We start from the raw sequence: 11,218 nt of genomic DNA on the forward strand, positions 1-11,218 counted from the left end.
GTTTTAAAATATTGAAAGGAACTTATTAATCATTGCATGCAGAGGCAGCATCAGCAGCGCCTGCACCAGGTGGTCGAAAGCGCAAATTATTGAATCAGTTTAATTTTTGTGAACGCTCCGCTCTAACCTACACAAATCCAAGAAGGGTAAGTAAATTAGAACTTTTGATATACAGCCCGCCACAAAAATAAAACAGATCAACATTTCTACCAATTTTGACTATTTTATTGCCTAACAAAAATCATATAAATCCAATTATCACATTCAGAAAAATTTTACAAACTTTTTATCTGTTTGCAGCCCATTAAACTGCCATAGAATAAAGCGCAAGTGGGAAGTTATTAGAAAATCTCCTTGATTTGCTAAAATGCTTTTCCTTGACGATGCTGCGCATTTTCTCAGATTTTTCAGCAACTTCAAACTGTTAATAAGCTATAAAACTTCATACCAAAATCTTTCCAGAAATTAAAAACCCTGGTATTCTGATAGAAATTTATCTAATGTTTTTTGTTAGATAATGGGCTATACTTTCATACAAAATGGAGTAAAATGAATCATCTCATTTAGTTTTTGGATACATTTTTTTACTAAATAAAAAAAAATAAATAAAATATTTTGACCTTTACGCACTCCATTGTTTGTTTGTTTGTTTACTGCAACCGTCTAGTTCACAAGTGTCAAATATGATTGAGCTACGACACAATTTGTAAGACTTATAAATCTTCCTGATAGGGGTTAATTTTGCGCCACTTTGTACAAAGGGAAATAGTCAAAGTTGGTCAAAATAATGATGTACTACAATTCCACCGTGGACTCAAAGGAAATTATATATATACATACATATACTTGTATTACATCTACTATATATGACTTATGGTATATAGAGTAAAAACATATATACAGGGTTGGCCATATTAAACTGACCCATGTGATTATTAAAAAAATATGGAAAAAGAAACATTTTTTTGTGTTTCATTGTGAAAAACATTTCATTTAGTTCAAGGAGATTCGTTTACATCACTTTTTGAATATGATATCGCGCAAGTGGTCGCCCTTAGCTCGTATAGTGTAATGTGCCCGTTTTTCGGCGTTTTCCATAGTTTTGGCCAGCGTTTCGGCCGATATGGCGGCTATTTCCCGTCGGATATTGGCCTTAAGTGCGCCTAGTGTCTTTGGCTTGTTGACGTAAACCTTAGATTTCAAATTACAGTAAAAAGTTATAGGGTTACTCAATGGGTCAGTTTAATATGGCCAACCCTGTATATATATACATACAATTTTGTACTTGTATCGTGCACACATTTGATAACGGAAACTAACAAACTAAGTGTTCGCTCAATACATTATAGAATGTTGATACACAAACCATACCTCCACCGCGTTCTCAGTATGGGGCTAATGTATTGCAATGGAATATTTACGATAGTTATGCAGAGGATTTTGAACAGCAACAAAAAGAAAAGGAAAAGAAAGATGAGAAGAAACACAGAAAGGATGTTGCATTGAAGAAGTTGGATAAAGCAGCAGAGGCAGAAATACTTAATAAGAAGTATCTTAAGGCTTGGCAAATATTAGAGCGCATGATTAATCAAAATATCTATGAGGAAATCGCCAACGATTATCGCTACTGGGAGGATCCAGCTGATGAGTACAGAGAGCAGGAGGGCACATTGCTACCACTTTGGAAATTCAACTATGATCGCATACGTAAACTGAGCGTTACCGATCTGCTGTTCAATCCGAAGTATTACGATCTATTTGCAGTGTGCTATGGTTCGCGTAAGTTTTCAAGAAAATAGCATAGATTCATTTATACGAATTTATAAGTATAATACAACTTTTGTTATTACTGTTACTTCAAAGATGAGTTTATGAAACAACCAAATGAGGGCGCCATATGTTTCTTCACAGTCAAGAATCCCTCTTACCCAGACTACATAAGTAAGCACCGTAATTGATTTTATTTTATGAACGTAGTTTTGCTCACTTGAAGTTTATATGCACATAATTTTCTTGCATCTTATTTCAATTACTTGCTATCGGCCAGTATCGACAGAGAGTGGTGTTATGTGTTGCGATATACACCCGGTTTATCCATTTTTGGTGGCAATAGGTGAGAGTTGGTCGTTTCTTGAGTGCACATTTTTATGTTTGTTTAGTTATTTATAGGTATGTACGATGGCAGTGTAGCGGTTTACAATCTGAGAGAGAACTATGACAAACCGCTCTATTTGTCGGTGGGCGTTCACAATAAACATGAGGAATGTGCATGGGAGGTATGCTTGTATAAAAAAACAATTTGTGAAAAATATGTATGTAGAACAAATAATAAGCGGTAGAGCAAAAACAACAAGAGAAATGTATTGCGCTTTTGGTCCCTATAATTTCGGAATCTATAAGCAAAGATTGGAAGTTAGAGCAAGTTGTACAAAATTTGACAATTTAGAGACCAAATAAATAAAAAAAATTTAGCAGCTGCTCTACTGCTACTAGTACCTGCTCAATGCGCCTTGGTTTGTAGCAAACAAATGAAATATTTAAAGTTCTAAATGAAAAAACAAAGTGCAGTCAAATGAAAGTTGTGAGAATTTAAACAAAAATTTGAAAATACCAGGTGTATAAGCTTAAATCCGCTGTTTTTTAGTAAAAAAAAACCCATTTTTTTTATAGAAAGCAAAAAAATAATTTATTCAAAGTATTTGCCCTCGCTAGCTATACATTTTTCCCATCTCTCGGGCAATTTGTGTATACCACGCCAAAAGAATTCTTCATCTTTCGAGGCGAACCACTCGTCAAGCCATTTCCGGACGTCTTCGTACGAATCGAAGTGCTGTTCGGCGAGCGCGTGACCCATCGATGAAAACAGATGATAGTCCGAAGGGGCCAGGTCTGGTGAATAAGCGGAATTAGGTAGCACCTCCCAATTGATTGAGACAACAAGTAGTTTTGGACCATTCTTGACGTGTGCGATGGGGCGTTGTCGTGGAGGAAAATCAGCTTCTCATGTCTTTTTTCATAACGAGGCCTTTTTTCACGCAAAGCACGGCGCAATTTGATGAGTTGTTGGTGGTAGTGATGAGAATTAACAGTTTCACCAGGTTTCAACAGCTCATAGTAAACGACACCCTGCTGATCCCACCAAACGCACAGCATCGTCTTGCGTCCAAAGCGATTAGGTCTTGATGAAGAAGTTGATGGTTGGCCAGGATCGACCCATGATTTTTTTCGTTTAGGATTCTCAAAGTATATCCACTTTTCATCGCTAGTCACCACAAGATGCAGGAACGACTTTCTTTTATGCCTAGCCAGCAAGATTTCGCATGTGTTTTGGCGTCGCTCCATCTGTCTATCGTTCAATTCATGGGGTACCCATTTTCCGACTTTTTGGACCTTTCCCATGGCACGTAAACGCATGGAAATGGCTGGTTGAGTGACACCTAACTGCTCGGCAAGCATTTTTTGCGATTGGGTATCGTCCTCATCCAAAAGAGCCTGCAATTCATGGTCCTCAACTTTTCTGGGCCGATTTTCACGCTTCTTGTCACTCAAGTCAAAATGGCCGTCTTTGAACCGACGAAACCAGTCTCTGCAAGTTGTTTCCGATAATGCACTGTAACCATAGGCCTCCACAAGCATTCGATGCGATTCGGCAGCCGATTTCTTCAAATTAAGGCAAAAAAGTAGAGCTTCCCGCATATGCTCTTTTTTTTGGCACAAAATTAGACATGATTACGCAAGGAAAAAAGTGTGTTGCTGTATGAAATCACTGATGATGTGCAGTGATTGATGTAAACAGGTGTCGAACCCATGCAAAAAAAAATATGACATTTCTAGCGGATTTAAGCTTATACACCTGGTACTATAAGATTCTTCCATTTTATTTATTTACTTATTTATTTATCGTTTCAATAGTAACATAATTAGGATAAACCTTATAATTTTAATGCAACGTAACAACAGATTAAAATTTTCAAAATGAACTTTGCATAAGGAAGAAAATCAAGTATAATCCAAGGAACGAGAAAAGTATTTATGAATTAATATTATCTGTCCTAGTGTTTGTTTTAGCTTGGGGAAAAATAAATCCATTATTTTCTCGGTAGATGGCTGTAGTAAACGATGTCTCGTAAAGTATCGATCAAGCAATTTAAAGTTTATGGTCGTTGTCAAGGTGACATTTCATACTAAAAAAAACTCGTTTGCTGTTTTTCTTTATTCCATTCAGTTGTGAGTTACAGGGAGACAGGGTGTTAACAATGGAAGTCAACAAAGAGAAAATTCGGTACATTTTACAATTTTTCTTTGACAAAGGCAAAAATGCAAGCCAGGTTGAATGCCGCTGAACAGCTAATTACTATTTCGTTCAGGTATTTTTGATGTTAAAGAAAATGTCGATAATGTTACTATGTTAATGTCGTGGTATCGCCCAGGAGCTAAAGATCGACCATAAAACTGTTTTAAACTATTTGAGCAAAAATTTTACACACAAATAATGGACTTATTTTTCCCCAAATCAATTTTATCATTGAAGTTCGAGTCTAAATGTGCTCACGTTATTTATACAGGGTGAACGATATGAAGTGTTACCAACTTCACACTGCTTGTATCTGTAAAACAGCTCATGACATCAACGTCAAAATTGTTCTAATGACAATATATTGTTTATAAGCAATCAAAAGTATTTGCGTCTCAGTTTTGTTGAATTTTTTTTTTCTGTGATGGAATTCCGTGAATAAAATGTGTGTGTATCGCTCTATAAAACGTTACAATGTTACTGGTAGCATTGCAAAACGCTATGGAGGTGGACCAAAAAAAACCGCAACAACGCCAGAAATGTTTCGGAAAGTGAAGGCTCGACTTGAACGAAATCCACGTCGAAGTGGAAGAAAAAGGGCCAAAGAACTGAAAATATCGCAAGACAGCATTCGACGCATATTGAAACATGAGCTCAAGGTCAAGGCTTACAAGTTCCCAAAAGCACACGATCTTTCACCCCAGCAAAAAAAGTTCGGTACGAAAGAGCAAAGCAGTTGTTGCGCTTGCACGAACGTGGCAAATTTCCTAACATTGTGTTTTCTGATGAAAAAAATTTCCCAATTGAGCAGTTCATAAACACTCAAAACAATCGTGTTTACTTGACCGAACACTCATACGAGAATTTGAGCCTATGTATGGCCACTCGAAGCAATTTCCCATCGCAAGTAATGATTTGGGCCGCAGTGACCGCTGATGGACGCTCTCCAATTGTTTTTATCGGGCCTGGTGCCAAAGTGAATGCGACTTATTATCGGGAAAATGTTTTAGAAGCTGCTTTAGAGCCGTGGACACGCAAAAATTTCGGCCGTAGACCATGGACGTTCCAACAGGACTCGACACCATCTCATAAAGCTCGTGTGAACCAAGAATGGTTAAAAAATCATGTTCCACACTTCATTTCGTCCACACAATGGCTTTCAAATTCACCAGATGCAAATCCGATGGACTATTCCATCTGACCCATTTTGGAGAGCAAGGTGAGGACTAAAAAATATGCCAGTATGGGCCAAAATACCTCAAGATCACATTCGTGCAGCATGCAACGCATTTTTTGACCGTTTGAAGGCTATAGTCAAGGCAAAAGGTGATCATATCGAGCTAAAGTGAATATATGTTAAACTTGTAATCATTTTTGAACAATTTTGTCTTTGAAATCAATAAAAACTAATTTCACACAAAAAAGGTATGCTGTTTCGAATAGATAACACTTCATATCGTTCACCCTGTAGATATTAAATTGTGGAGAATAGAATTCCAAAGTCGACTCACATGTACCAAGAACTGTCTTTGTGACGTCAGTGTTTTCTAACTAGCAGCGACAAGCTTAGATGTTCTTACAGATTTCATTACCGTTATTTTGATGGCAAGGTATCTAGGCACTTTCGAGTAGTAAATTTCATACAAATGTAAGAGGGATCTGAACTATAAAAGCTTACCCACAGACATGGAATATAATTTCCCAGAGTCATGGAATATAATTTGGTTCTCACGGTCGTCCCAATATTTTTTGTGATTTAGGAGCGCAAAAAAAATAAAAAATATATAGCTGATATAAGCACTTTATTATCAAAATATGTGAGTAAATGTTATTGGTGTTTTTCTGTGGTAGGTGTATCTTGCCTTGATTCCTCAAAAGTGTCATAACTCAAAAAAATCTAAATGTAGAGAAAAACGGCTTCATAGTTTAAAAATTACTATGATTCCTAAGTAAATGTAAGCTTTTGGTAATTTTTACATACATAGGTACATAATAGGCCTCTTTCATCAACCATACTTTACTTCAGTTTGGCTCAGTGGCTGATCTTCGCCAATTATATTTTGAGCATTTTCACATACCTAAAAACAATTTTTCTTAAAAATTAGGTAGCTCTGTTATCCAGGAGTTAATGAATACTCCTAATTCAAAACACCATAACATTTTTTAGAAAACAGAATTTCGAAGTATTCGCTAAATTAATAATGCCGTTGGAATGCGATTTTGTTTCTTTTACTTACGAGATCACGACGATGATAACACTGAAATAAACTTCCATAAATACTAAGAATGTAAGCTCCTTGGTCGTTGACTTTCTGAAAGAATTTTTATGCATGGTGTGCAGGCCTCATTCCAAAATTGGTACGATTCTTGCGATAGCTAATGAATTCACATTCGAATGAAAGGAGTTTCTCCGTACTTTAGCGACTTAAGCTGTTTGCCCTCAGAAAACAAGTTAGAAAAATAATTTTACATATAACAGGTGGCGCTAAAGTAATCCTCCTATCAGAAAATGCTATAAATTTTGCGATTGGCCCCTAATGTCAGTTCTGTTTTGACATTTGTGTAGTAAACACATGCGAAATACGCATTAATAAACAATGTTACGCTACACTGCTCCAGAACGCGGAATATTGCTGACTATTTATTTGACCAATAATCGGTCTGTGACTTGGGCACAACGTGAATTTCGTCGCAGATTTCCTCGCCGTCCAACGCCTACTGGTGAAACACTGCGACGTTTAGCCGCTCGCTTCAAAGAGACTGGCACAACACGAGATGCTGCCAGGCGTGGCAGACCCCGGAGTAGCCGTTCTGCAGAGAATATCGCTGCTGTAGCCGAGGATGTCATGGAAGCGCCGTCGACATCGACCAGACGACGTGCCACGCAAATGGGTATCAGTCGACGGTCTTTACAGCGAATTTTGGTACAAGATTTGAAGATGTTTCCGTACAAAGTCCAGACGGTGCATCAGCTGTTAGCTGCTGACCGCCAATCGCGTCTAACATACGCTCAAGCCATCCTTAATCACCACCAAGAGGAAGATGATTTTTCATCAAAAATAATCATGAGTGATGAGGCCCATTTCCATCTTAGCGGGTACGTAAATAAGCAAAATTTACGCTTCTGGGGCACTGAAAATTCGCGTGTAACCCACGAAGAGCCATTACACCCGCTCAAAGTCACTTTATGGTGTGCTGTTTTCGCTGGAGGAGTCATCGGACCTTTTTTCTGCGAAGACGTCGCGGACCAAACGGTTACTGTGAATGGTGAGCGCTACAGAGCAATGATCAACGAGTTCTTTTTGTCGCAACTTGATGAGTTGCGATTGGAAAATATGTGGTTCCAACAGGACGGTGCAACGGCACACACTGCACGTGCCACAACCGATATGCTGAAGGATGCATTTCCCGGGCGCCTAATCTCCCGCTTTGGCGATTTGCACTGGCCAGCAAGATCCCCTGATTTGACCGCTCCTTACTTCTTTTTGTGGGGCTTTTTGAAGTCGCGGGTTTATGTCGACAAGCCTCAGACTCTTGCAGCTCTTAAAGACAATATTCGTCAAGAATGTGAGGACCTATCTCCGGAAGTTTTGGCCAAAGTGATGGAAAATGCCATAAAAAGGACTCAAATGGCAATCAACTGTGGCGGCGGCCACTCGACTTGATGTAATAAAAATTAAAAGGCCAAATAAAAATAATCCACAAGAAGAATCATTTTTTTTTTTTTAAATTACAGCCAAAAAACATCGCAAGGTTACTTTTGCGCCACTTTGTACATTCAAGTTAACATGCTTAATGGGGCAAACTGGATTTAAATGCTTTACCAAATCAGTTTAAGACAAAATGCTCCAAAAATAGTGTGGCTTTTCTTTCTTTTAATTAAAAAAAAAAATAGGTAAGTAGAAAGTGAATTATTAGTCCCATTGCCCGAGGATTCAGTTTTCGAGTAGACGACCAGCTCATACAGTATGAACGCGAACTGCTTGCAGGATATGTTTTTTCACTTAGAGCATAAATTTTGAATATTCGCTTTCCCTGGACTAAATATTCCAATTTATTCAAACACACAAACAGCAATTTGTTGAACAAATTTGCCTTTTTTTTACAAATTTTAATAAATCACCTAATGTCCCTTTAAAGGCGAAGGAGTATCCTCTTTTTCACACGATAAAAGCAATATTGATTGGCCCTCACCTTTGCGTGCTATTCATTTCCTTCTTCAAACCAAGACTTTTCATTCCTTTATATTCGTACATCCAGAGAAATGTATGGCCTAGTAGCGCGCTCACTTCGAGAATTAAATCAGATTTCGAATTCTAATGTGCTTGATTCCTCTTTGCCAAAAAATGTGTTTTTAAAATTATAATATTAAATAATACATGGTTTGAAAAGACCCGGCTCTAACAAAGGAAACACTTTTTCTGTGTTCAAAATTAGCTTTATTCATCAACGTATTATAATTTCCATCAAGAACAACGCAATCATTCCAACGCCGCTATAAAATGACAATACCACTTTTGTAGAAGGATTTATCTTTTGCCTCAAAAAAGACCTCAGTTTCAGCGATAACCTCTTCATTCGAGTGAGACTTCTTACAGGCGACCATTTTTTTAGTTCTGGCGAACAGCCAGTAATCGTTGGCAGCTAAATCTGGCGAATACGGTGGAAGTAGGAGCAATTCGAAGCTTAATTCATGTAGTTTTGACATTGTTTGGAATCATAAACACGTTCTTGTGTTTGATCCACAGTGAGCAAATGCTGCACCCACTTCAAACACATATTTCTTGTAGCCAAATATAAAGCCAATACGTTCTTTTGATATCTGCACGATGTCAGCTCACGAAAATTCACTTTTCGATCATTCCAAACCATTTTTTTGATGATTTTTGATTTTTTTGGTGTTACTGCCTCGTTTGGTCGTGCATTGCGTTGTGCATCATCGGTGTCTCTCCAGAAGGAGAGGAGGGATCGTTTTAGTGCTCACACTACACGACGCAGTAGACGACGGTCGCTGTCAGTGCGAAGACATTTTGAACCGTACCTCACCCACCAAAACAAAAATAAAAAAATAAAACTAACTGAAAAAGAGGTGAATGCAATAAAACTAGTGCGATCTATGTGTTAGGCCCGTTACTTTTCAGCTCATGTGTTACAATATTATTTTAGCACGTATTTTCGTCAATATGTTTTAATCTGAATAGATTCTAGAATTTTCGTACTTCACTTCTTTTCCAATGAAACAAAATAAAGCAGCCGTCTATATACCTTCTACACCTCTCCTTTTCAGATTAAATGGGGCCCCGACATGGCGGATGGTGAAATCAATTTCTATTCCGTCTCAACCGATGGACGTGTCTTCAATTGGGTGCTTATGCAGAACGATTTCATGATCACTACAATAACAACGCTCTTCCTCACCAATGGCATTGTCGAGGGACCCGATGGCACTGAAGTACAGCTACGCAGCAGCGGTTCGTGCATGAAATTCCATCCCACAAATCCTGAAATTTACCTAATCGGCACCGAGGAAGGATTAATCCAGAAATGCAGTATAGCATACAGCTCCAAATATCTGATGACATACAACGCACACCATCTCACCGTCTATCGCATCGATTTCAATCGTTTCAATGCGAACATTTTCATCTCGTGTAGTGGTGATTGGCGCGTCAAAGTGTGGGAGGATATGCGAGCAGAGCCGCTGTTTATCTTCGATTTGGGTTCCTCTGTAGGCGATGTAAAGTGGGCGCCCTTCTCGAGCACTGTCTTTGCAGCGTGTACCACCGAAGGCAAAGTGTTCGTTTTCGATTTGAATGTGAACAAATATAAGCCGATTTGTGTGCAAGCGGTGGTGCCGAAGCGAAAGAATAAATTGACACGACTCGCTTTCAATGAGAATTTACCCTTCATAATTGTCGGCGACGATAAGTGAGTGCGATAAAAAATGAGACAAATGCTCTTTGGTGTTTGTTTTTGTTTTTATTATTTTGTCACTTATAGGAGTACGGTGACTTCGTTGAAACTATCGCCCAATTTACGGTTAATGGTGAAACCACCTAAAAAGCAACAGTATCTGGATCAAAATACATTGCAGGTGCAGAAGTTGGACAAATTGTTATCGCTGGTGCGGGAGTTGCCCAGCGATATGATGGTGCCCGACACGCCCACCACGACGAAGAGCTAAAGGTGCTCAAGAAGTGGCTGATAAATGCGCTTAATTTTAATTTTTGTTTTTATTTTAGACAATTTTTTTTTAGATATTTTTAAAATTTGTTAGCGAATCGAAGTGTTCACACATACTTACCAACTTTTGCTGTTGTGCAGATGAAAATTTTCACAATAAATAAGCTCTGGTTTTTTCGTAATCAAATATGTAGTTTATTTGTAATTAATTTGTGTTTATGTAAATTTTCTATTTTACTTAGAAGTGAGCAATACAGTTTTACACCGAACTTTTTTACATTTGCAATTTGTGTATAATGAAATATTTTGTGTATGTATGTATATGTCGTATATATGACGAAAGAATTATGCAATCGATATTATCCATTTATATACATATGTATGTAGGTATGTATGCAGTATGTAAGACCTCTATTATTAGTGTTTGTGTTAGATCATTAACAATGTATGTATGTATATATGAATGTATTGGTGGAACTACGTTTCATTAGCTTCACTAGAAATCGTTCTTTCATGAAAATATTTATACAGCAATATAAAACATTAAAATTTTTTTATTTATAACTAATCAATGTTAGAAAATCAACAATTTTATAAATGTATGTATGTATGTATGTATATTTATATGACGTGGGTATACGTTTAAAAATAGTTAGCAAAACCAAATCCTTGAAGCCGTAGCGCGGAGTACAAGTTTACATGCAGTACAGTTATCACATATGAATGTTATGAGTGTTTATG

At 37.6% G+C, this 11,218-nt stretch overlaps 1 protein-coding gene across 1 annotated transcript in view; it reads left to right on the plus strand.

Moving 5' to 3' along the window:
• LOC129245166 (dynein intermediate chain 2, ciliary) overlaps positions 1 to 10,661 on the plus strand; it is a 37,209-nt gene extending 26,548 nt beyond the window's left edge. The window contains exons 6-12 of the mRNA XM_054883188.1: positions 43 to 146; positions 1,350 to 1,779; positions 1,864 to 1,941; positions 2,048 to 2,113; positions 2,170 to 2,276; positions 9,582 to 10,222; positions 10,295 to 10,661. Coding sequence (XP_054739163.1) covers positions 43 to 146; positions 1,350 to 1,779; positions 1,864 to 1,941; positions 2,048 to 2,113; positions 2,170 to 2,276; positions 9,582 to 10,222; positions 10,295 to 10,478 — 1,610 coding nt within the window. The 3' untranslated portion in view covers positions 10,479 to 10,661. The remainder of the gene's footprint in view (positions 1 to 42; positions 147 to 1,349; positions 1,780 to 1,863; positions 1,942 to 2,047; positions 2,114 to 2,169; positions 2,277 to 9,581; positions 10,223 to 10,294) is intronic.
• The last annotated feature ends 557 nt before the right edge of the window (positions 10,662 to 11,218 follow it).

Source organism: Anastrepha obliqua, chromosome 4 (genome assembly GCF_027943255.1).
Source record: "Anastrepha obliqua isolate idAnaObli1 chromosome 4, idAnaObli1_1.0, whole genome shotgun sequence".
Taxonomy (NCBI): Eukaryota; Metazoa; Arthropoda; class Insecta; order Diptera; family Tephritidae; genus Anastrepha; species Anastrepha obliqua.